The 26552-nt window shown below is 41.6% G+C and overlaps 1 protein-coding gene across 5 annotated transcripts in view; it reads left to right on the top strand.

Moving 5' to 3' along the window:
* dennd1b (DENN/MADD domain containing 1B) overlaps positions 1 to 26552 on the top strand; it is a 104522-nt gene that overhangs the window by 19917 nt on the left and 58053 nt on the right. For all 5 annotated transcript variants that reach the window (XR_008321590.1, XM_053322063.1, XM_053322062.1 and 2 more), the window contains exons 3-6: positions 850 to 893; positions 18812 to 18861; positions 20060 to 20179; positions 25554 to 25623. Coding sequence is in view for 4 of the 5 variants with exons in the window: in XM_053322063.1 (XP_053178038.1) it covers positions 850 to 893; positions 18812 to 18861; positions 20060 to 20179; positions 25554 to 25623 (284 nt within the window). In the remaining variant the exon portion in view is untranslated. The remainder of the gene's footprint in view (positions 1 to 849; positions 894 to 18811; positions 18862 to 20059; positions 20180 to 25553; positions 25624 to 26552) is intronic.

Here is a 26552-nt window from a genome sequence, read left to right as displayed (position 1 = left end):
TTATTGTTTTGCTTTATTTATAGGTGTTTCTTTTTTGGTAAACAGTGTCCATCTTCACTGCTATTATAGCATCCCATCACTGCTGTATATTTTAATAATAATAACTCACTATTAAAACTTCCATTGAAACTCACTGTTTAAATAAAAATGAACATTATAAATGGTCTATTATTAAATCTAATGATTATTGTCACTGTTGATTATGTAATCTGTCCCCCCCAACACCCCTGAAATATTCCATTTATAATAGCATTTTTGAAGCTGAACCCAGCTAATCTCTTGTATTTGCATGTAATTGGACTTAAACTATTGCAATTAATCAATTTCCTATAGATTTGCAAATCAATTAATCATCTTGGCTAATCTTTCAAAAATCACAAGCCTCTGTCATGATTATACTGTAAACTCTTTAGCTTAGGTTGTACATCTCTCCAGCAAATATCCAGGCTTGTGTCAATGTAGAAATAATTAAGCAAATAAACTAGAGTGTGTGCTGATACGACTTTTTTAAACGCAGATGATTTGGTGTGTAATATAATCTATCATATCTACACCGAGAGTATAGATTTGCATATTTACAGCACATACAGCCTAGACACTCTCTTGTCTTTTCACTGTGCACTGCTGTGTGTGTGTGTGTGTGTGTGTGTGTGCGTGTGTGTGTGTGTGTGTGTGTAAGCGAGTATATAAGTCTGAGCGTGTGTGTATGTGTGTGTGCGTGCGTGCACAGACTCGCAGCAGCCACCCTTGCCCCCACCCCTCTCATTAATATGTATGTGTTCTGAGGCAGCTAGCGAAGACGGTGTGTTTCTCACCCGCTGATTAATGCTGTCTGTCAATTACCTCTAGATCCAACCGTGCTGTGGAGCTTCCCCCAGGACCACACAGACCAGGTTGGAACACACTCTGCTTTTTCATTCTTCTCTCACTCTCTTCCTCTCTCCCTCTCTCCCTCTCTCTCTCTCTCCAAATCTCTCTCCCTCTCTCTCTCTCTCCCTCCCTCTCTCGTTCACTGTAACAGACAACCTCTACCTCCTCCTCCTCTACCATCTCCCTTCCTTTCCTAATGCCCTCACTCACCCTGCCATCCTGTGGTAACCTCCCCCCAACACCTATCATCACCACCACCACCAGCAGCAGCACCACCGCTCTCCTCCTCATCACTATCAGTGCTTCCTCTCTCCCTCTCTCCTTCCTCCTCCTCTCTCCCTCTCTCTCTGTCTCATTGTACGTCTGTTGCTGGTAATGAAAAGCAGTGAGCAGGTCTTCAATAACCGACGAATCAGTAATTATCATGCAACCGTGACAGGAATGCACACCTCTGTTTTCCCCTCTCTCTCTCTGTCTCTCTCTCTCTCTCTCTCTTACTCTCCCTATCTGTTTGTATCGTTTGCTTTCTCGCTCATTGTCCTACTGTGTCTGCTTCCTTTTGTTTCACATTCACAGCATTATTGGGTTCATTTTCCGTCTTAAAACAAAATCTGCAGCTGTTTTGAAGCACTTCTTGGCACAGTATGTTCCCCCTAAACTAGACAGAGGTAAGTATTGCTGGGTTATACACACCCCAGTCACTGCTGCTTGGCTGGATGGTTGAAGGCTCATGTTTTCAATGAGGAACCATGTTAAAGGTTCATTCCAGTTTATCGAATTTTGATCTTTTCTACTTATTGTGATAACGTCATGCCATAATAATCTTTTGAGCCAATAAACAAATAATCCTTTGAGCCAATAAACAAAACTTGTCATTTTCTCAGGGGGACAATACGTGTACACGCCTATGCAGAAAATAGTTGATTGATGATTGATTTAAACTGATTTCATATCTTTTTTTATTTAAAAGGCCTGCTCTTTACCCTTACAAAAATGCAAAAAATATGCTGCCTCAGCAGGGTGTCTTTGTTATTTCTCTCTGGCTTCACCTTCAAAGAACGACAGTCGAGATCCAACTTGATCAAAACGATCACACGGCCTATAATAATAAGTGTATTTATCTCCATGTTGTGCACATTGCTCCATAAGTAGATGAGGTTGAATCACTCTCCTGTTGTTGCTCCAGCATGTGGTGATGCCATCACTCCTGCTCTCTGCTGCTGTTGCTTCTCAGGCAGTGTGTGTGACAATTAGTCAGTCGAAGAATGGCAGAAGACTGATTTGACAGCAGAGAAACAGGCCATGCAACATATTGTTTCTGTGCCAAAAGCCACAGAGACAGAAAATACAGGTCCTGAAGCAAATCATTGGACTGCAGCAGCCCATCACTAGAAGAAAGGGAGAAAAATTAAAAACAACAATATGTGTATAGGCTAACTATCTCTCAACACAGCAGCCATGCTACAGAGTTTAAAAAGCTCTTGTGCCTCTCTGATCCACTTGGAGGAATAAACAGGCTAGAAAGATGCTGCAGGCAATGTTTTCCTGCCCCACAATAACCAGAGGATGCTATCAGAGTGAGAGGTTGAGGGAGTTAGGGAACAAGAGTGCGAGCGAGAAATTACACACTTATGGACGTAGTCACAGGAAAGTGTTGATGGAAAAGGTACAAAATGAGCAGCTGAAACTCAGAAATGTAAAAGAAAAAAAAATACAGTGTATGTGTTGACATGAGCCTCATCCTCTGCTTCAGCAAGTCTTTTTTTATTTACCCCCCCCCCCCCCCCCCCCCCCACCTCACTTTTCTTTAATTCTGTTGTCGACCAGATCGTTTGTGTGGATAAGATGGCCCTTAAGATGGCTAGTTAGTTTGCTGTGTACAGAGGGATTGGCCCTTTCCCCCGTATACATAAAGGCTGTATTCACGGGCCTCATTACCAGGATTAGGGCTCCTTTCCTCCTTTGTGGGACTGTAGGCTGGAGTCCTCTGTAGCCACAGACTCTGTCTCTTTCTGTGGCCCGAGCTGGCCAGCATATGGCAGCAGCAGCCAACAGTCTCTGCAGAGGGGCTCAGAGCTCAGAGCAAGGCCTCCTTTTGTTTAGGCCGTTATTGTTGCTCAGCGTAATGACATTTGTAGGCCGTAGGATCGGGGTGGAGGGGTTAGTCTACCCCAGGGGAGAAGGAGAGAGAGAGGGAGACAGAAAGAGGGAGAAAGAGAGGGAGAGGGATGGAAGGAGGGGGAGAGGCGAAGACATGCAGACAGACAGGAGTGTGGATTATGGAAATATGAATTGATTTTTTTTCTGTTCTGTGGTAGAATAGAAAGCTCAAAGGAGAACAGACTGCAGGCTGGCTGGCACGCCGGGGTGGTGCTGGGGAAATATGAAGTGAGAGGCGCTTGCTCCCTCTTTCTCTTTCTCTGTCTCTCTCCTCCCTTTTTCTATTTCCCTCCTGCTCCCCCTATTCCTCCCTCAGCCCCTGAGACTCTTGATGCCTGGTCATCCACAGATGCCACTTGGATAGAGAGGGGAGAGATGGAAGAGAGAAAGAGGGAGGGGAAGGGAGAGGTGGCTAAAGCATATATTTGAATCGCAAGAAGGGCTTTTTTTTTGCAAATGAAGCAGACAGATGGAAATCTGTCCATTTCTTCTCAGATCTCATCCCAAAGTTGTGGAAAAACACAGCAGAGTGAGCACACACATACAGTCACACAGAAAATGGTTCTGCCAGTTTATTCTAGCTAACCACAGTGTGGTGTATAGAGGGCCCATTTCTCTGTATAGAACAGAGGATAATATGATAAACACTCAGCAAGTTTCACAAATAGACGACCATTTGAAAACTTGCACAGACTGTGAGCTACTCCATAATATCTGTAAAAACTGGAATCTACTGCTTTAATCTTGTCCACCCAAGATTACATGCAGAAACATATTTGACTTTGGCTTCTGTCAGACCACCATGGAATTAACTGATTTAACAAAGTAATTAAGTCTAACGTAAATCATAGTTCATTTAGCTGAAACCTCCAGGAACATACTGGTGCTGTAGATTATATTGTAATGTAACCAGTCCATCTTTTACACAGAATGTCAGTACTTCCTTCTGTAGGACTGTATATGATTCAGAGGAACCATCACATATTATTTGTATATTTGTATATGCTTTATAACAAAGGGATTATTAACAAATTATACACGTCTACCACCTTAATAAGCAATACTCAACAATATAAGGCAATGTTGGTAGAAGAAGAGGTAAAAATGGAAATACCTGAGGAGATGTGGCTACAAGCCTGGGCGAGTATATTAACTCTAAATGAACAGGGATCAAGTGCTCTTGCTGGAGGGAGTGTTGTTCAACTGGTGGACCATGCCCACATATTTTTGTATTGTCCTTATATCCAGCTTTTTTGAATGAAAGTGCAATATTTAATGTCAGTAATTTTTAATCTCTCTGACCTGAATTTTTGCAGCTATACTTAAAGTTTTTTCTGTATAACTGATACATTCTGAAGACTTTTAAGACGATTATACCATGCTAACCTTAGAAAAACTCCCCTGCTGTGACCTTTTCATCAAACACTGTCATCTATCTAAACTCCATGGATTATATTTTATGACTGCAGAAAGAGAAGTGTGAAAAACACTGGATGAAATGGGATTATTATTTCCAGGAAAAAGACACAGATTACTCCACATCCTGCTAGTAATTCTGTTAAAGACTCCACCTTCTATTTCTACACTGATTATTCTCTATTTTATGGATATATTTCTCCACTGCCTTAACGCTGTCCTTCTCCGCTGTGCTCTCCTGCACATTCCTTCCTTACAGTTTAGAATTAGCTTTCCTCCCCCAGTTTACTTGCACATCATTCACATACATGCACTCCCATGCACACACAGAGATAACTTTTTGTTTTGTTTTCTTGGCATATCATCGTTATGCGTCATTCTGGTCTTAGTGCTACTGCTTATGACTATTAATCTTTCCTCCTATTTGTCAATTTCTGTTTCCTGTCTTGTCTTTTCTTTCTCTGCCTTCATCATTCTTTTTCTGACCATATATATATATTTTTTTTTAGAGTATCTCTCCACCCCCTGTGTTCCCTTGGTATCTCTTGCTCCCTCCTGGTTCAATAACCCTCTTGTTTCCAGAAACCTAATCTCATATTTCCCCACACAAGACACCGTTGCAGGAAATTGCAAATTACATATAAACTACTTTTTTTTCCTGCCAGCCTGGTTTTAGCATAATATCCAGAGAGAAATAAAGGAAATAATGAATTATGAATAGATTTTACTGCAAGGTCTTCTCTCAGCTATGAACTAAAGGTGATGTTAACTCTCTATGGCCATTCCACACATTTTAATAGGGAACCTTTGATCCTCCTGCTGTATACTGCATCAAGTTGACCGTATAACATGCTATTTTTCATTTATGCCAAGGCTACAGTTGGTGGAATTAAATCCTAAAAGGAAAATCTACGCTTTGATAGGGACTCATAGATTGCTATGTATAATCAGTTTGTGATATTTAATGCATTGTAGGACTTATGCTGTGAGAAAATGGAGTAATATGCTTTTCCTGCTGAGCAATTTTTCAGTGAGTCTCTACATTTCCTAGCTGGCCTTTTACATTAGGTTGTTGCATATGGAGCATATAGGTGGTGAATAGATAAATCACTGTTGCCAGTTGAGAAACCTCATTCACTCTTCTTATATAAAATACATGTCTTGATGTTACTTTGTAGTTTGGATTAATGAGCTTAGATGAAGTAATTATTTGCTTTGTCTGTGATAGAGGTCCCCTTTTATCATTGTGCAAAACAAGGAGCCTATAAAGAAACTCTTGCCTTTTGGCTTAGTTGGACTGCCACAATATCTAATGTTTACAGCAGATGTGTTGGGCTGTAAAAGTACTTCCTTGTATCAGGCTCCTGCTACTACTAGTCCTGTATATCCATCTTTGGTTAAAAGCTCACTGTCTCATCAGCCAGACAAAGAGAGAGGGAGGGACAGATTAAGAGAGAGCAAAGGATGGAGGAAGAGGGTCTCCTGAGGCTTCAACCTCAGCAGACTCTGGACTGGCTTTGGGTGGGGGAGGCAGGCAGGAGGGAGGCAGGCAGGAGGCTCTTTCGGAAGACAGGTCGACTGGGTGGGTGAGGCAGAAGTGGTCTGAGGGATTGAGGTAAAGGCGAGGAGCTGGTGGACATGATTGGTGGCATTAGCCCACAGGGAGCTGAGTGTTGTCTCAGAGGAAACGAGGAGATTATGGTCAAGACTGGTGGTGGAGGAGACAAGGTGGGTGTGAGGAAGTTCAGCAGCAGAGGGGCCAGAGATGCTGACTTGAAAACAATTATATGTGGTCCTCCATAAAGAGGACCCTGTATAGCACCTGAAGAGGGGACTGAAAGGTGTAGGCAGATGGAAGAGGAAAGGAGGTGGAGGATTGGAAGTATAGGGGTTGAAAAGAAATCTATGATGGGAAAAAAAGGGTGACATTGAACACTGGAGGGAGGTGAGCAGGTCTTGAGATCAGTGGGATAGGGAGGTAGACAGATGAAGGGAAGGTGAGAGGCATTTGGAATGACAAAATGGGGAAACAAATGGCAAAAAGATAGAGGACAGTGAAAATCAGGGTGAGTTCGTTTGTGAGACAGAAGAGTTGATAGACTCAATTTTACTGCAAAGCTGGTTGCAGAAAACCACCTTTTTCATATGAGTGAATGTTTCTGTAATGGGAAGAGTAAGTATTGTAACTTCAGGGTCTACAAAACCATGCTTAAATCCTTGTGTGATTTCACATGTTGTCCGTATTCTTACAATAATGGTGTTTTCTACATGTTCTGAGAAATTGATAAGTTTAGATGTGAAACACCACCATGAATTGATATAGCAGGTGATAGACAGAGTAATGCACGACATGGCAGAGTTTGTGTAGCGGAGTGCAGTTGACAGGAAGGAAGGGGATGGTTGATAGCAGGGAAGAAGATGATGCTTGAGATAAAAGTACAGCACCTCTGTCAGACCAGAGGCTTTTCAAAAGGACAAAGCCAACTTGCCCACCCATCTTCTAAAAAGATAGGAGAAAGAAAAGCAGTGATGTTTTGTGGCTCACTGTGAGTGTTTTGTCAGCTCTTTGGCTGCTGCTGCAGCCAGTTTTGTGAAGCTGTAACAGCGAGGCACAGGGTGTGGGAAACCAAGACATGAAAAAGATGGTAATTCATACCTTTTTGTGTGTGTGTGTGTGTGTGTGTGTGTGTGTGTGTGTGTGTGTGTGTGTGTGTGTGTGTGTGTGTGTGTGTGTGTGTGTGTGTGTGTGTGTGTGTGTGTGTGTGTGTGTGTGTGTGTGTGTGTGTGTGTGTGTGCATGCACGCAAACGGGTATAGGCCTAAATGTGTGTGTGCATGTATTTGTGTACATGTATGTGTGTGATGTCTGTGTGTCACAGGGTTTCGTCTTTCCCCTTCACTGCACCCTGACAGCAGTGTCAAACAAGGCCTCATATGATCTGTGTATGTCTTTGAGAATATGTGTGTGTATGTGTCTGGGTTGATAGTGTTTTTATTCTTTTCTCTAACCCTTTTCACCCCAGATCCCTGGAGTGTTCCAGGGTCTTGCCTAATGGACAGTCTCGCCCCACTAAGCTGGCCTTTGGCTCGGGCACTGAGCTGGACGCCTAACTAGGGCCCTTTGTTGCTCATGGGTCCTGATTGTGTTGACCCCTGGGCTGGCTTCCTGGGAGAATAACAGCGTTGGAGAGGGAAGAGGAGTGCAGGGGAAGTGTTTTTATGCCTCGCTGCTCACATCTCTCCAGCAGCGCCCAACGACTAGCAAAAAGAAAGTGGTTGTGTGTTTTGGCAATGGAGTAAAGAGTTGTTGGCTGCTTGTGTTTTCCAAGCTTTAGGTGGACAGTAGTGGATTGGGCTACAGATGTAGCCATCCTACAAGTCCTACAAGGCAGCTGCACCTTGGTTGCACAGCCATTCTGCTTCCAGGAAGAATTGTTTTCTAACCATATGAGCTTAACTAGTTCCTACTTGGTTAATGACTCATGGATATATAAGTCTAATATTAAAAGTGGCAATTGAAAAGAGAGACTTTAATGACACAAAAAAATCACAAATATAATGGTTGAAAGCTTGACATTTTTAAAGTTGTTGGCACAGTGCAATGCACTTTGGATGTTCATTTTGAACAATAGAAGATATCTTTACAGATAAAACTAGTTAAAAGATTTAAACTAAACTATTAAACTATTAAACTTAAAGTGTAATCAAGCTTCATTTAAAACACTACTTGTTTGAAAATGTTTTTGCACTCATGGTCACAGTAAAGGAACAGAGACTTTAGAACAGGGAACAGGGACATTTAGACATGTGACTACATGTTCCACCTTTTTTTGTTTCATTTTCATTCTCTTGATTTTACATCCATTTGTCAGTTTGTATGCTGGACTTATCAAGCTTGTCAAGCAGCAGTAATTCCATTAATAAAAACATGCATTATATTTGTACATATTGCCAAACTTTCAACCTATAATGAATGCAGTCATAGAGGAAAAAGAAGTACATCTACACTTGGAAACAGGTTGTCCCTGTCAACAAGCAAACTCATATTTACCGTACTGGATGCCAGACTTACCCTAACCACATATTGCTGTTGCCAACAGTACTCTCACACATATAATGATGTGGCTTAATTGGTATACATTTTTTCCCGTAACAACCCCATACATGGCACAATCAGGAGCCACCAGCCAGAGACAGAGATTGAAGCAGTGGCAGAACAAACAGAGTGCTGTGTAAAAGGAGAGAAGGATGGAGAAAGGTAGGAGCAGGAGAAGGAGGAAGGGGAGAGTGCAGAGAGGACCTGACCCTCCCTCCTAGATTCCATGTACATCTGTCAATGAGACGTCCACAGCCAAATGTTTAGGAGCCAGTGTTGCATTGCTGCTCTCCTGCTGAGCGTCAATGTATACATTCTTTATGCGTGTGTGTGTGTATGTGTGTGTGTGTGTGTGTGTGTGTGTGTGTGTGTGTGTGTGTGTGTGTGTGTGTGTGTGTGTGTGTGTGTGTGTGTGTGTGTGTGTGTGTGTGTGTGTGACGCCATGTGTTAGAGGCAGGCCCACATCAGGGTTCATACAGTCGAGCGAAGCCCAGTGGGAGCTGAAAGCTTAAAGAAGGAAATCCCCCCCGGCTGCTTGGTGCACGTACACATGTACGCACACACACACATACACACACGCTCTCTCTCTGTCTCTCTCTATCCTTCTCCCTCTCCTCCTGGCACTTCATTAATGAAGCCCATGCTTGTATGTTTGGGGCATATGCAGCTCTCTTGGCCCAACACTACAAGTGTGTGTGTGCGTGTGTGTGTATGTGTGTGTGTGTTAGGGAGTGAGACATCTCCCCCTATCACATGGTAATATATTCAGTGGAAGATCACGGCAGAGGCATAATACTGCCGCTCTCCCCTGTCTGAGCCCATCTGTGATATGTAGAAAGGACATCAGCAGGACAGGGTATTAGCACTGGAATAATGCACACTGTTATTGTTGACGCCACATACTTATTCTCTGAGCAATATGCCCCCTCACCCCATAACATAAATACATCCATTGTGGAAAAAGCAGAAAATAAATGAGTGCAATACAATGGATGGCATGTATACTATCCCAGTGGAATGCTGTTATATTTGAGGTGACTCATTAACAGCTGATAGACGGGGAATGGATTTGGACAGTGGGGGGTAAAGGGGACTTATCCCTCTATTTACCATAAATTATTGAATTCATTCTACATGTGCATTATATGTTATAATCTAACAGGAGGCAACATTTTATCTCCATGTTAAACTTTACGGTTAAATGCAGTGGTTTCGGGACTCTAATTTCCCAATAACATTTCCATCCAAGGGGAGGATGTACTGTAGGTAAGGTGTTGAGGTTGGTGGAAACACATGCTGTTGAGTGATTTACAAGAAGCCCAAGCTGAGGCCTTCATTTTGTCCTTGGTTTAGCCATTTGTGAGGTCCTTAAGGATCCAGAAATATAGATTTGAAAATGAAAACTATTTTCAACAGACACGGTTTCTGCTCTCTATAGAGGTGGCACACACACACATGAATATAAACAAACACATACCTGTCTGGTGTCTTGGCAAGTGCTTGAAGATGCCAGAAGATCAATCTGCCACCTTCAACACCTACTGAATAAGGGCTCTGGTAACATGGGACCCTTGTTAACCAAAATAACCTCCCTCACTACAGACATTCTGCACTAGAGGGGTCACCAGCCACAGAAACTTGTGGAGGGGATTTAAAAAAAAAAATCTAGAAAGACAAAACTCCCTCCCCCCCCCCCCCCCCCATTTCCCTCTCCTATCAGCCTGTGCAGAGTGAGCAAGAATGTGAAAATGTAACGCCCCCGTGTCAATTTGAAAGTGCACCTCATCGGCTCATGCTCATGTGCCCCTCCACCTCTCTCCATCACCCCCCCCTCACCACCTTCCCCCCTCTCAAGCAGCTCTGTTGCTTTGGTCCGGCTCTGAAGGCCGTTCTTATTACCGGCACAGAGCGCAGGTCAGAATGGCAAGCCGGCAGCATACTATTAAAGCCTAATGAAAGGAATCTCTGCAGGGTCTGAGGTCTGCAGCGGCCAGAGGAGGCTGTGTCTCTGCCCATTGTTCTTCTGCTCCTCTCCTCACAATCCTGTAGGTTTTTTTATTCTGTCTCTAAATCTGGCTTCTCTGACATCTCCCGGCTCAGTCTGTGTCTGTCACTGTCTTTGTGTCCCTCACTCATTTTCTGTCTTTTACTTTGTCCTGTTCTCTCTATTCATCTTTAGGTCTGTCTCCACCTGCTTGTGCATTAGATGGTGTTTGTTGACGTACCCCCCCTATGCAAATGCCGTTGCATGTTGTCAATTATTCAACAATTCCAGAAACTTTACCATGAACCTTGTGAAATAATTATCTGTTCCCTTTCTTTTTCTACAAATTTTTCAAATCAAGATAGTGCTGAAATGGTTCCAGTTGAAAATAATGAATTTACTACATTGATCCCCACTGGAGAATTGTCTTCATTTATGCCCCTTCAACAGGAAGGTCAGAGGTCAAGGTCACAAACAGAGCAGCAATCCTATAGAGTCTTCTGTTCAAGACCCAAATATTTCCTGACTTCAGGGATTAAACCCTGGTTGTCACTTTCTTTATATTCTGTCTTAATGACCTTCAGTAGCTGTTCGGCACTTAAAGTATGCCGTAAATTTCTAGCAAAAATAGATCACGGGAAAATTAACATAGCTTTGTCGTTTCTGCCACACTCTGAAAACATTCAGATTGCATTGTCAAAAGTAGCTTACATTGGCATTTTAAACGAAGATATTACTCATGCATAACATTCCAGTATCTATCATACGTGCTGGTATTTCATGAGCTTATAAATTAGTGGCATTGTCCGGGAAGATGTAGCAGGCTGGTTAATATTATTGGAAGTAAAAGTTGCTGATATAGATTGTTTGATAGTGATAAAGCATTGGATTAATATGCTGCAGTCTGTAACATGACAGTAGATTAATCTCTGGTTCCCTTTCCATATTTATTTGTTAATCATATTGATCTCATTGTGTATTTGAATGTATGGAAAGGTATTAATGTAGGAGGTATGAAAATTGACAAAAGTTGGAGAGCTACCATTTAGCTCCTTCTTTTGTTTGCCTCAGAGGAACAAAAAATGCTCATTATAACAGATGCTACATTAAACCAAATCTAATGTTTTTATTTCAGTGCTTTATTAAGGTAATAAACATTAACATCTTTTTATGCTTCATCTCTCTTCTCTCTCATTATTTAATCATTTATTCTTCTGTTCCTTAATTCTCTGTGTCTTAATGCCTCTGTGTTTCCTTCTCATTATCCTTTCACATCCAGTAACCTTTTAATATCTGGTGCATTGAGAGATAACTGAAGAAACAGGAAGTGGTCCAGGAAGTTTGTTGTTTACATTATATTAGATCACAGACCTTTCTATCCCTTAAAACCACTGACACTAGTCATCGGTTCACCAGTTGTTTTGTGTTAAAATGTATTTGAGTCATTTGTTTGTGACTTTGTGTTTTTCTCAATTTTGAACCTACAGTAGTTTTAATATACCAGTCTACCTAATCAAGGTTTCATACCATCATACATTTTTATTCTGCATTATTTATTTTTTCCTGTCTTTCTTAAACCAAGGCTCAGCTGTCCTTGTGCCTTTACACATTGCAAATGAATGCATATCCATGCAAATTCTTAAAAAAGAAAGGCTGAGAATTTGAATATTTTGCTTAAAGCTGCACCCAGGTCGACCCTGCCATTCGGCATTTGAAAGCAGTGTGTCTGTTTGAATACTGAGGATCTCTCTTTGTCATGTTCGCCAGAGGGGCTGGGTGAGCGAACCAGCACCGGCAGGATGGGCAGAGATCGGCTGGGTAGCTGCACACAGACAGACTAATTGGGAAAAGGGGGGCGAAAGGGGGGACGAGGGGTGTTGGTAAGGGTGAGGAAAAGGTGGGGTTTGCAGGAAGGGGGGAATCTAAGATGACGACAGGGGGTTTAGGAGGGAGGTGAGAGAGGACAGTGAGTTGGGGGTGGAGGGAAAGATGGAGAAAGGAAGGAAGAGAGGAGGTGATGAAGAGGGCATAAGAGCGTGCAAGAGGAAGAGGTGAAGGAAGGGTGAGTTGAGACACTGTGGTTTCCAGCACTGATGTGTTAGTAGCCCTGCTGACTATGTCATTATATAGTAGAAGTGCTGGCTGGATAACCAAGGTCCCTACCTGCTGGAATCCACTGATGCCTGAAAACTCCATTATACTGTATGTTTGACACATATGGAAGAGATTTCTTTGCATAAATTAGCTTTCTTGCAGTTATCAAACATATTCAAACATTACGTTATCTTAGTATAATAAAAGTATATATTTAAATCCAACTGAGCATGCACCATCGGATATAGTTTGGTGTGACATTATTAATGTAATGTGCTGGGAGGTCAAAGATTTTATGTGTACGGTGTATAAATTTCAGCATGGTATGTCATGTAGTGTTGGACTACTGTATGCATTGTCTGAAATGAAAAATAAGAAAAAAAATGAACTTTACTCATGATTCACTTACTAGCTTTTTCCAAAGTTTTCAAATGCATCTCCAGGCCTGCCTAACTTCATCTATGTCATGCCATCCCCCTTGTAAATTCATTTATTTAGTAATTTAATCCACCCTTGGTCATGACACATACTTAAAACATGAGGTGAATATTTATTTGGCCAATGTTATTTTTTATGCATACATTTGCTTTTTGACACAGTTTTTAGATAGTTTCTTGATAGTAGTTAGAATAGTAGTTTAATTACTGGGATCTTTTTCTCCTTAGAACTTCTTGCGGGACTAGTTTACCATAGGTGAGCCTAAAGGTGGTGAGTCTTAACCTTGAATATGTGCCACATGGATTAGATCATCAGATTAGCCTTGCGTGAAAGAACTCAGCCCGCTCATTTATTAGGCATAACAGGGCAGGGTTGCCTAATAACAAGGTTGAATTTGGTGCAACTGGTGTATTATTTTGTTGTAACAGTCGAAATTCCATTCTTTACCTCAAAAGATAAAATAGTTGCTGCCATGATAAGTTTGCAGAGCTGTCTAACCCATTCAATCTGTATTACAAACTGTTTATTGTTCTGATGTCTGATTAGACTTTAAAGTCCACCAACACAGCCTCCTGTAGTGTTTTAAATGCACTGTTTTATTGCAAGGGGGAGGGGGGGGGGGGGGGGTGTACAGTCTCTGGCTGTCGTCAGACCCTGCTAATGTTCCGGCTTCATTCTGTGAGTTTAAGCTATTTACATGGCTGAGGAGAGGTTTTTACCCCTGTAGGAGCCAAAATAATTCAGAGCTGGTTTGATGCTCCACTGCCTTGATGACTTGTGCACATTAGCTGAGCATGTGTGACACACTGCTTCAGGACTGAGCGCAGTCCACAGCTGAATCCTCATAGAGATTCACAGATGTGTACCATACCACTGTGTTTTTGATTTTGGAATGGATTTTGCTACCTTCCCAGCTTTAATTGATTTCCATTCATTTCCACATGGTATGAAAGATCAACTTGTGGAGACTTTACTTGAGGTAGGTAATCCATCACAGTGAACATCTTGGCTGCATTATTTTGAGTTATGTTATTTTGGTGTGGTAATGCACCACAGACATTTCAAATCAGTCTGCACTTACAGTTGCATTACCAGGAAACAATAAATTAACTTTGACAAAAATAAAACCAGACAAGATGTTCACTGTGATGGATTATACAGTAAAAACACATTCAGAAATCTAAAACAGTACAACATGCTTTGAAAACAGCTTACGGTAATGTAAAGTATATGTGAATTGTAGTAATGGGCTAACACATGCAAAAACTCTGATATAGTAAAATCTGCTTCTAATATTGGTATACTAGTGGTAGGTTTACAAATTTGCCTGCCACCAGCCTCCATTCCTAACTACAGGCTGTATAGAGGACTCTGGGGGCCAGGCTGCACTGAACTAGGTTGAGTTACACTGGGCAGCCAGCTAGATTGATCTGGCTGCAGTAGCCAGGGGAATATAAAGCAGGGCAGGGGCTTAAAGTCTGAGTCCCCCCAGGGAGGAGTCCTTGCTGCATAGGGAGAGGGGCATGAACTGAGCTACTTCTCTCTCCCTCACTACTCCCTCCCTCCTTTCCCCCCTCCTTCTGCTCTTGCGTCCGTCCATCGAAATACCTTCCATCTCTCCATTTCTTGTGACATTCACTGGGTCAGTCTCCTTTGCCTCCATCTTTCTTTTTCTTTCTCAATGTTTTTGCTTCGTAATCTATTTCAGAATTTTGCTCCTTTACTATCATCCTCTTTCTCTCTTTACATCCACATTTTTGTACAGTACTCCTGTGCCTCACTTTGCAAACATTTGCAAACATATGTGAAAGTGAATATTGGTCATGAAGTTCGCACCCAAAATGAAACACCAAGGCTGATTGGCGAGTTTAGCATATGTATGTGTTATATTTATATTATATTTATGTATGTGTGTGTTAGAGACAGTAGAGCTGAGCCCACACAGTATGATCTGTCACGTGTCATATCCCACATTAAATGCTGTATGCCTCAACCATACATATCTTAAGCAGCCACAATTACTTCTAAAAAGAATCAGGGGTAGAGTAAGAATAAAAGTGAAATTTAGGCCTATTTTTTAAGAGTAGAGAAGCAAGACTGTTGCCCTGTGCCGCAAAGTTATTTTGCTCTTCCCTGCTGTACTGTGCTATTCTGCAGGGGTACGGTGCAAAGCTGCACAGTGCTGCTGTGTGCTGTTGTAGTGTTGTGGTGCAGTGATAGCAGGATTGTCCGCTGGGGGAACCCAGAGCATTCTGTCTCACTGAGTGATACCCCTGTCTCCACTCACGATAAACAGCACACACACACACACACACACACACACACACACACACCAGCGTCTGCCAAGCTAGCAGCAGATTCCTCCCTCACTGGCCCCCACCCCCCTCGCAAAGCTGCAAATATATTAGCTGCTTCTTTTTCTTTTGTCTTGGGAAAATGGCAAGCAGGGGGAGTACGTGTATGTGTGGTGGGGGGCTTACTGTTGTAAGAAACTGTGGAAGAACACCCCCCCCTTTGTGCCACTCCTGTTTAGATATCCCTGTGGTATAGGGCCCAGTCATTGAGGGAGGGAAGTGGAAACAGAGTTACCAGTAATACAGGTATTATGTAGGAAACAGAAAAGAGACTGGCAGATGAGGAAAAGGAAGACTGTCAGTGGCAAATCACATATAAGCAGTCGTCTTCTTTGGTTAAAACTAAAAGAGTTGTTGGAAAAGCAACATTGTTGAGCTCAGCCAAAACAGAGCAAAACATATCAGCTCACTTGCCACTTGTGGTATTTAACCATACAGATAGTTTTGGTGTTATTCACACAGGTCTCTTAAGTACTTGCATTCAACAGCATTGTCTCTGTTACATTTTAGTAACATAATAAGTAGAAGTGACCTTTTTATACAGTCCGTGGGGGATGTGTCACCCAAATCATTCATTTGTGATACTGACTTACAATGCAATAGCCAGGTTAAAGTTGAAAAGTGTTTTTCCCCCTTGTTTAACAGTTTCCATTCAAAGTTATGTTTTCATTAAACATTAAACCTAATAATTAAATAGCCAGTATCCACCCATAATCAGAATAGAAGAGTGGTTGTCATATTGATATAAGTATATTAAAGTTGAAATGATCACTTAGTATAAACGGGGAGTTCATCAATAACAATTTTGACATTGTTTGAGAAAATGTGCCATATATTCACTGGTTCAAGTTGCTCAAAAGAAATTTGCTTTGAAATTTTATATCTTTGTATATATATGTGGGTTTTGGATATTGGGCAGAAATATAAACACTTTTAATACATAACATCAGGCTCAAAGAAATTCTGATGTGGTTTTTCTCTATAATTTTGTGACATGTAGAATAAAAAAAAAAAAAAAGATGAACTGAAATAAATTGATAATGAAAATAATCAGAATTATAAGTTGCATATCTATGTGTATCATAATACATTAGTAGATGAAGAAGGTAGATCTTCTCTGATTTAAGATCTGTCTTAGAGGGATCAGCTGTGTAGATGATTTAATGGCTAAAGACTGAAGATTACAAATGTCTCTAGAGTATATGATGCCAGTATACCTGAGGAAAGGAAACTGATGGGTATATGTGGTCCTTTAGAATGTATATATATAGAACATGTCTCCTGTTTCCATGTCACATTATACACACATACAAACACATCACTTCCCACTGGTCCTGTGTGAGATCAGAGTCTCCGCAGCCCCGAGACTGTCACTCAGACACAGATACCTGATGTGGGCGGGGCTGTGACAACTCTCAAATCTGGCAAGTCAAATGTTTTTATTTGCACGGAAAGCGAGCGCCTGTGTATGTGTGTGTGCACGCACGTCTGTTTGGGTTTGTGTGCCATATGCAGTGCGCCAGGGAGGGCTCTCTGGAACATATTGGTGTGCGTACATAGTGGTTAATAATAGTAGCAATCGCATACAGCGATGGCAGCTCTGATGTGTGTGACAGTTATACAGCCGCACACGCCAAGACACAAGTCACACACATGTATACACACACACACAGACACACACACACACTCCCACAGCAGACACAGAGACCTCCTCTGCCACTGAGCCCTCTGTCTTTGTTGAGTTCTCAATTTTATCACAGATCCTGATAAGTAAAAACAGTCACTTCCCACCCACCCCGTCTCGCCTTCCCGCCCCTCCTGTACACTCCATATGTGGGCGCACACACCGACATATAGGCAAGTCGAGCTCTGCCACCACACACACACACACACACACACACACACACACACACACACACACACACATTGATACAAATGTACATGCCTAACCACCCTCTCACACTGAATGCACAAAGTCCTTGAAGCAGGCTGGCACTCACATACATCATACACTCAAATGCACAAATACACACACACATACCCTCATCCCCCTTCTGTCATAGCTCATTGTTGCTGTTGCTTGCTTGTCTGTGGTTGTGTTGTGCTGGGGTGGCAGCTTTAAGTTTTGATAAGGAGGGGCGGGGGGAATCAGTGACTGCTCCCCACGGCGAGGTCTTAGCAACAGTAAGCAGCAGCGAGCAGAAGACACCCAACCTGTCGTCCAGATCAGTTTCTGGGGGGTGGCACAGAGCGAAAGAGAGAGAGAGATTGACAGAGAGCTGGTAGAGCAGCAGCATCAATCTCAGCTTGGACATCTCCAATCAGAAAGACAGACCTTGGGCTCAGTGGCCGAGCTTGGCACACAAGCCAAGATAAAGAGAGGCAAGCTACTGAGGCCAGAGTACAGACAGCCACCCAGTCCCCAGGATTAGTCTCTGAGCTTGGCAGAGCCTGGCCAGAACTGAGAGTGAGGTAGACAAGCAGAAGGACAGACGGCAAAAAGGACCCGGTGCCCTGCGCCTACTCTGGGCCAGGTTAGTAGCCAGAGAGACGAGGAGGCAGAGCGACAGACAGAGCAGGGACCCGGTGCTTGGTGGCTGTGTGGCTGGTCTGGAGTAGCTCACCCATATGGTGCTCCGCTCTGTTCCTGCTCCCTGTCTAAATCCATATGCCGCTGGTGGAAAGGTGCCCCCCCTCCCCTCCCCTCCCACCTCGCTTGAAGAGCATACAGGCCCTCCCCACACACACACTCCCCCAACCCACAAGGGAGGTGTTGGGAGGTAAAGCCCTGAAGGCTTGTACCCCCCCTCCTACCTCTTAACCCCTCAGAGCTGCTTAGCCCATTGTCACTACAATCTGCCACCATAGCCTTGGTGTTGTGTCCTCTCTCTCTCTCTCTCTCTCTCTCTCTCTCTCTCTCTCTCTCTCTCTCTCTCTCTCTCTCTCTCTCTCTCTCTCTCTCTCTCTCTCTCTCTCTCTCTCTCTCTCTCTCTTTCTCTTTCTTTCTCTCTCTTCCTTCATCTTTTCATCTCCCTTTGGCACCCGATAATCGATGAACTTATTAACTGCTAATTATTCAAGCTGTGGATCGAGGATCCCTCCCTATCCTTGGAAAAAAAAGGGGAACCTTTCCACTCTGCTCTGCCAAGTGAAGTGCTTTATATTGCCCATTCATTTGGATTAAGTGCATTTAGGCTGCAGTGTATGGGATGTGAGGACTTTGTCAGATTGCTATCAGCAGCGTTTAACATTAATCCTCATTTTGTTCAGCCAGTTGATAGTGCCCACTTAGTGGAAGCCCAAGAGGTTTTTATATTGAAATAGACATGTATTATTTGTTTTCCCTATGATGTGTGTTTCTCTAAAATGGTGTTTGTCTCTCTCTGTTCTGGTTTCTCAGGAGGTCCTTCAGACGATACCAAAGTTCTGCTTTCCTTTTGACGTGGAAAGGTATGATTCCTCTACCTCTCAGCTTCCTTGTTTTTTTAGCACTGCAGCTGACTTTCACCTCCCTCATGTAACACACACACACACACACACACACACACACACACACACACACACACACACACACACACACACACACACACACACACAACACACACACACAATAATATTTACACCTAGCTCTCCTCCCACCTACGAACACACATGCATTAAAAAAAATGAATGAGATTATGTGTATTTTGTGCTCTACATAATTGTGTTATAATAAAATTACCATAATTTGTAAAGGCAGTCACATGACGATTTATTGATTGTCAAAGTGTAATAATGAGTGTAATGAGTTTGTGTGTCTGCTCATTTTCACATGGGTATGATTTCATGGAGGCTTTTTGGTCTTACTCACCAACAAATCTGACTTTTTCTTCTTTGTACTGACATGCAAGCAACACAGCTGTTACCTAAATATCCCCCAAAATGAAAATGCTGTGATGGTGAGGTCACACGTTAATGATGATGACGGTGATAATGATACTAACAAATTCCATTAAGGATGATACTGATGAGGTCATCAGTGTCCAGCCCACTTAATGCAAAGGGCACAGTAGCATGTTTATGACTGCATGTGTGTGTGTGTGACAGATTTCAGAGTCTAAGGATATTTTCCCCATATCATATATGTCTGATCAGGCGGGAGGGAGGGAGAGAGGGAGGGAGAGAGAAAGGGAGAGGGACAGAGAGAGGGAGAGGGAGAGAGAGAGAGAGAAAGAGAGAGAGAGAGGGAGAGAGAGAGAGGGAGAGAGAGAGAGGGAGAGAGGGAGGGAGAGAGAGAGAGAGAGAGAGAGAGGGAGAGAGGGAGAGGTGACTTTTGTTTTTTACTGAAGCTGAACTGCTGCCATCTAGTGGTGTAGGGATATACTGATCTACTCTGGAGTTTACCTTAGGGTTATAAGAGCTTTTTACAATTTTTCAAGCAGCCATACTGGAGATATGTGACATTAGATTACAACCTTGATTGGTGATTAAGCTCATGGTGAGATTTTGACTGAGAAAAATAGTAATTTAGTTAGACCACATTGTGTTTTGTTTTGTTTTGAAAGTTCATGGTTCTATGGATTTACTGCACCCTATTGTAGTCAGTTGGTGTTATTAAAGCCATTAGTGGGTGTGTGTTTTTGTGTTTGTCTCTCATGTTCTCTCCCAGGGTTTCCCAGAGTCAGGTGGGGCAGAATTTCACCTTTGTGCTGACGGACATCGATAGCAAACAGAGGTTTGGTTTCTGTCGACTCACTCAAGGCTGCCGGGTCTGCATATGTCTGCTCAGGTAACACACACACACACACACACACCCATACTCATACATGCCTTGCTTTTGTTTACATTGTGAAATAAGCACTACTACAATGTATATATGTTTCAATTATATTCTTCATTCAAGATCACTTTGTTCTGATAAACTGTATCATTGTAGTGTTGAACTCTGGGTATCATAAACTTTATCATTTTTAAAATAATAAATTTACTAATCTTCCATAACTTAAACAAATGTAAAGAACACAACTGGATGTGGAAAAACAATTCTGCGGCACTTCACAAATACAAATGTATAAAACTAAGCCTTTGACATTTTACCTCCTGAATCTGAATCAAGGCAAGATGTGTAAAAAAAATCTTGTTCAAATAATCTGATCTGTTCTACCTAGTTACAAATTATCTGCAATATCTGCATTCATTTCTTGAGTTTAATGACAAAAAAAAGAGTTTAGCAGATCTTAGAAGTGAACACAGGTTTTTGAGACAGTGTTTCCATTCATTCTCACACTTCACACTGAGCTGCACTATGACAGAATAACAACTTTATATTCTCATCTGCCCACACAAATATGTTAGTGATGTGCCTATAATTATCCAAAAGTTTAGCTGTTTTTGATATTTCATAGGTGGTTTTATCCTATCACAGCTTACATAAATGAGGACACCAAACCAAGGGAAATTGCATTTTTTTCGCATAATTACTCTCCAACAAAGGCTATTATCATTTAATTCTCATGTAATTGCATGTTGACACAATGTTTTTACAGATGTAATTACCTCACCATTACAAAGAAGGAGCTCTCCAGTGCTAATCTCAGTGGACAGGCTTCTGCACTTTACAATAAACTGAGGAAAATGTACAAAATAAATGTATTTTTAATGAATGTGTTAAGCAGTTTAACAAACAACAAACTGGAGAAGGAGCACAAAGCCCTTTTCTTTTCCTCTGTTAGTGTAAAGCAGCACTCCTGTAAGCGCTGCTCTCGCCTCTGTGTGTGAGCGTGTGTGTGTGTGTGTGTGTGTCAGTGTGTGTCTGTGTGTCTGTGTGTGTGTGTGTGTATGTGTCTGTTGATGGACAGTCGTGGGTTTGTCGCTGCCCTGATGAGCTGCTGTGAAGAACAGTGTCCCTCCTCCCCACACCACCCACCCTTCCCGGCCAGCTTTCGTGGCCTTTGTTTTTCTTTTCTCTCTCTCTCTCTCTCTCTCTCCTCTCTCTCTCTCGCTCCCTCTCTTTTTTCTCTCTGTCTCTCTCTCTTTTTTCTCCTCTTTATTCGGCTACTGCCACAGTGCGACAGCAAAGACGCTTGGCCCATAATTATGCATGAAGCTTCGCTGCCAATTAGCAGAGGCTCCCCTGTCCCTCTCGCTGAGTTAGACATGCTAATTCATTTGACATATGATGTATAAAATTCATTATGCATTCTGAGTAGTTTGCATGGCTTGCTTCATTTATAATAAAATAACATATAGAAAGTTTTTTTTTGTTGATTTGAAATTGTTTGTGTGCTCCCTAGTTATGATTTTCTTTTTTTGTAACTGATCTTTTTACTTTTCTTATCTTATATATCCTCCACTGTGTTAACAAAATATTCTTATGCATATAAAACATTGTAGATAGATAGAAGAAATGTGAGAATGTGAAAATGAAGGTCCTTGGTCAAAAGGTTTTTTCTGTCTTTTTTTTTTGTTTATTATACTTTTAACAATTTTCAGATCCACCAAATTAGTTATGCAAGGCAATATTAAGAAAATGACAACAAACTGCCCCTGTTTAAAAAAAAAAAATGTAACCATAGAGAAACATTAAAAAATACAGATACTTTAAGTTGTTTATCTTAAAGAATTATCAGTTAAAATGTGTCTGGTTAAAATCTAAAGCAGGAAGGCCCAAGCTCTCCTAGTTTATATTCATTTAATCTCTCATTTCCCATGGATATAAAATAAAAGTAATTAAAACAGTTTGCGTCTCTGTGATTGTTGAAGTGCTGGGACCGTAAAATTGTCACCTCTGCTTACAGGAGGAAGTGCCTTAATGAGTAGGACAGTTTTATGTGGACGGCCCTTTGTAGTCTCATTGCTAAAGCCGTGGCCGAAAAGGTCCGCTCCCTCCAGGCAAACCTCAGGAAAAAAAAAAAGAACAACTTAAAACAAATAATGATAAATTGCTCTACACTATGCTGTTATACCATCATCTTCTCTTATTGGCTGACTCTCACTTCAGGAAGAATCTCTTGAACACGTAAATTGTTAAGGGATAAAAAAGGTGGATTTCCTCAGTTTTATTGGATGGCGAAGGCTTTAGGATACATTTTAGGGACTGCATTTCTCAGGTTAGTGGTCACTTAGCGGGTCGCCGGAGGACACTTCCTCCCCTGTATTTAACCCATGACCTGGAAAAGTAAAGGTGTAATGAAATCTTCCACTGAGCCGTCTACAAAGTGTAAGATGACTTACGATTACAGGTGCCCGTGTGTTAAAAGAGATCTAAGAGTCATCTAAGGAACAGGAATAAACGTCGTGCTTAACACCCAACAGGTATTTTATGGCTGCAAAAAGGGTTGAAATGATTGCTCCGATATTAAGGTTTAATCAGGTACTAGGAATGAATTTGATATATTGGCAGAAGTGTGAGTGTCGACAATATTTGGAGATTTTGTGAATGGTTTGTATTATTTCTGTCCACGGTAGAATCTCATTGTGGATATATACTGTACAATGCATGTGAAAAGAAATTTTGAAAGGATTAGTGCAGATTTATTGGTGTTGGTGAGCACTCCCATCCATAATAGCATAATTATAAGTTCCAAAGGCACTGCCATGCCGCTGTCTTATGCTAGATATTTCCATGCTGTTAGGTGGTCTGAGCCTGGGATGGAGAACACGCCGGGCTGTGAGTGGGCCGCAGATTAACTGGTTCATTCTTTGAGTACATGGCACTTTGAGAAGACATGTGTTTTAAAATGGCAGGAGAGATTGCGGGGCCCCCACGCACTGAGCACTCTAGTGATGGATGCCTCTCTCTCTATCGGAGGATTTGCACAGCACAAACAGATCTGAGCAATGAACTGTGACGAGTAGGAGTATCTCTCTAAGCTTTCCAAACTTAAACTTTGCATCAACAGAGAGAGAGAGCAGAGCGGGAGGGGTGGGATAACCAGGACAAAACAATCCATCTTTAAGTTACAGTCAGTCTATTGCATTTGAATAAAAAATCTATTTCCTAGCGTACGAAGATGTTAGAGGAATATTGATAATTTGCTGTTGGCTGCTTTCACTGGCAATCATGTGTTTTCCTCTAAAACAAAGGATTTATAGCACCTTGGTGTAGGAGTGTAATGACTGTGAGATCTGTGAGGCTTGACGGCTGCTCTGACAGCCAGAGTCCTATTTACATCCCCCTCAACAGTGAAAAATGAAGGATTAATGTCCAGAAGCCTGGATTTTTAAACAAGGCGTAGAGGAGGAAGATAATGCAAATGCTTTGTTCTCCCCCTTAGTCATTATATCAGACTGAACTTTTTTTCTAATGTTAAATGTAAACTGACCCCATATGCAGACATTTGTGTTATATGTTGTTTGATGTGGCAGAAATAGGTCTTCAGGTTGATATCCGGTCAGCATGTGAATTAACATAAGCGTAATTGATTTAGGCTTTCCTGTGAGTGTGACCTGATTGCGGCAAATCTTCATGCAGACATCAAAATATTGGCTGATTGTTTCAGACTAATGGTCACTCAGCCTCTCTGATTGGTGCGCTTGGCTGCACTTCTCCGGGAACCCGGTCTGTCATTGGCCCCTTGCGGATTTAGCTATATGAAAATTTGCATTAGGTCCACTTTATTGTTTTCTTGTTGTCTGTTAATTCCAGTCTACAGAGCAGCCAGTGACCCATGGCCTGGAAACTCCTCAGTCTCCAGCCAACTGCTTGAACAGGACTTCATTCCCTTATAAACTCACACACTCAAAGCTCCACTCTTACAAATCCATTATAATACAACCAAGAAAATTCAGCTCTTTGTCTGATTTTTAATTTGAATGGAATTATTGTTTTAATGATGTGTTAAAAATGGCGTTGCACTTATTGACATGAACAAATATGAACTGAATTTGAAGAGTAAATAAGAGTCCACTTTTGATTGATTGGTTCATTTGGCCACTAATTAATTTTTCAACCCCTGTATCCAGGCAAGTTAATGAAGCATTAATGGGAATTTCTGTTTATTTCATCTCAATGCTAAGAAGTCCTTATCTAGAATCATTATTCATGCAGTGCTCAAAAATGCATGTTAAAAACCAAAAACTAAATAAAAATTCAATACCTTGATAGAACACCATATTTTTACAAATTGATTGCATAACATTAAATGAACTGAGCCCTCGCAGCTTTTATGCCAAAAGAAAAATGTTGGCCATCTTCCACCCAGAAAGCAAGTCGACTTGGCCAAGAAAATGTCAACTTTGTAAAGAAAGCCATGCTGCAGATGCTTTTAGCTTGTGGTGGGTGTACTTAGTGATTAGCTTTAACACAAACACTGCAGTATAAATTATTTTGAGCTCGTTAATGAATTTATTTATTTTACATTAATTACATAAGGCAAAGCTTTTCTACTATGTGAGGGGCATAAAAAGAAGCACAGAGAGGGGCAGAAGGAAGGGGAGGTGGTGGAGGTGAAAAGGGGGGGTCGGGGAGGCGGGTGGGGGGGGGGCAGGAGGCATCTTGTGCTGCATTTTTGTTAAGCCTTTGCATCTGGGAGCAGCATGCTTGTAAACCATAGCATCCCTCTGTATCACATGAAAACTGTAGTGGCCTGGTGTTTTTTTTTTTTGTTAAAGAATCTAAAATCTATTGTTTTTTCCTTCTACCCTTCCTTCTTATTGGTTCAAAGAGCAGACATGACAAGAATTTGTAGCATGTGGAGGGCCCCGGGTACAAAGAATTTCATAATAAGGACTAGATAGCATTTACCTCTTTTTTTTTTTCTCAATACAACAATGACTCTGTGCTTTGGAGTAGCTTTTGCTGGGAACACTATACATTTGTTCTGTATACATTTGATCTTTAAACAATAGGTCACTGACTGACAGGACACACAGTAACATTGCACAAGCTTTTTTTTAAAAAAACTTGATGCTGTTTAAATGTGTCCAGCAAATTGTGAAATCATTTATGGACATTATGGCTGGCAAATATAGAGGAGAATGAATCATTTGGTGTACTTCTAAATGCAGCTGAAATGGAGAGTGTGGTAAATTAGACATGAGCTGTTTTGATTCAGTACATCTTATCTGTTTATTGTAGATGATGATGATAAAAATGATATATTTTTGCATGTACAAAATGTTAATGTATACCTTTTTTTTTTTTATTTCTCTGTCTCTCACAGTTATCTACCATGGTTCGAAATCTACTACAAGCTGCTAAACACCCTTGCAGACTACCTAACAAAACAACAGGTAATCATTTGCTCTTTTGGGGCATTTAACAAACCCTCAATAATGTTAATGTACATTTAGTAAATTACAAGCACACAGTATGAAAAATAAGACATTTCAGTATGATTTGACTCAGAAACAAGCACACACAGTTTAGTGTATTTGAAACTGTGCTGTGGTAAGATATTTCCTCCATTCTGTTCTTCTGCATACTGCGTGTTGTCTTTTGTGTGCAAGTTTTGTTCACTGTCTTGGGCTCGACTTGACTCCTGTTGTTAGCAGCAACAATGTTGACATTTCACAGACCAAACGCTGATCTGACACTGGAAGTTATTCCTGATGATTTACTGGAAAACAAATCGTTAAGAGAAAAAAAATCCCCACACAAACACACACACACAAATGCTCCACACTTCACAAAAGTCTTTTCCCCTGACTATTCACTGCATTGTACTAGCAAAGGGAGGGGAAATGTAAAATATGCAACAAACTGGAGAGATGTGCAGCGTCTAGCGCAGAGGGTGTAGGTGATGTTCCCATGTTTAGACTGAGGAGAAAGAAAGAGGGGAGGGAGACAGAGCAGGGAAGAGATGCAGAGCGCTTTGGGGCCGCTTTCAATTGTCATGTTAGTCACTGCTTCTTTCCAAAACCCCCAGAGAGGAGTGATCAAGACCAAGAACCATGCTAAAGTAGATAATCACTAACACATCACATAAACGTTTAACATAACTCATAGAAATTCAGCAAGATAATAAAGTGTAATATATAGGGAGTGACAGAAAAGCAGGAGAGGACAGTTTGTGTGTGTGTGTTTTTTTTTTTTTAGAAAGAGTGAGGAAGAGAGAGGCAGAAAGATTGCTGGAAATCCTGGGTGACTGAAGTGTTAGTGTGCATGATTTGGTTTCTATTTACCCCGCTGTCCGTTCCAGGCGAGAGGGAGATGTTGACAG

The sequence above is a fragment of the Scomber japonicus genome, chromosome 7 (genome assembly GCF_027409825.1).
Source record: "Scomber japonicus isolate fScoJap1 chromosome 7, fScoJap1.pri, whole genome shotgun sequence".
NCBI classification, from domain to species: Eukaryota; Metazoa; Chordata; class Actinopteri; order Scombriformes; family Scombridae; genus Scomber; species Scomber japonicus.
The sequence above is the reverse complement of the archived record's forward strand: the minus strand, read 5'-3'. Positions and strand labels throughout refer to the sequence as shown.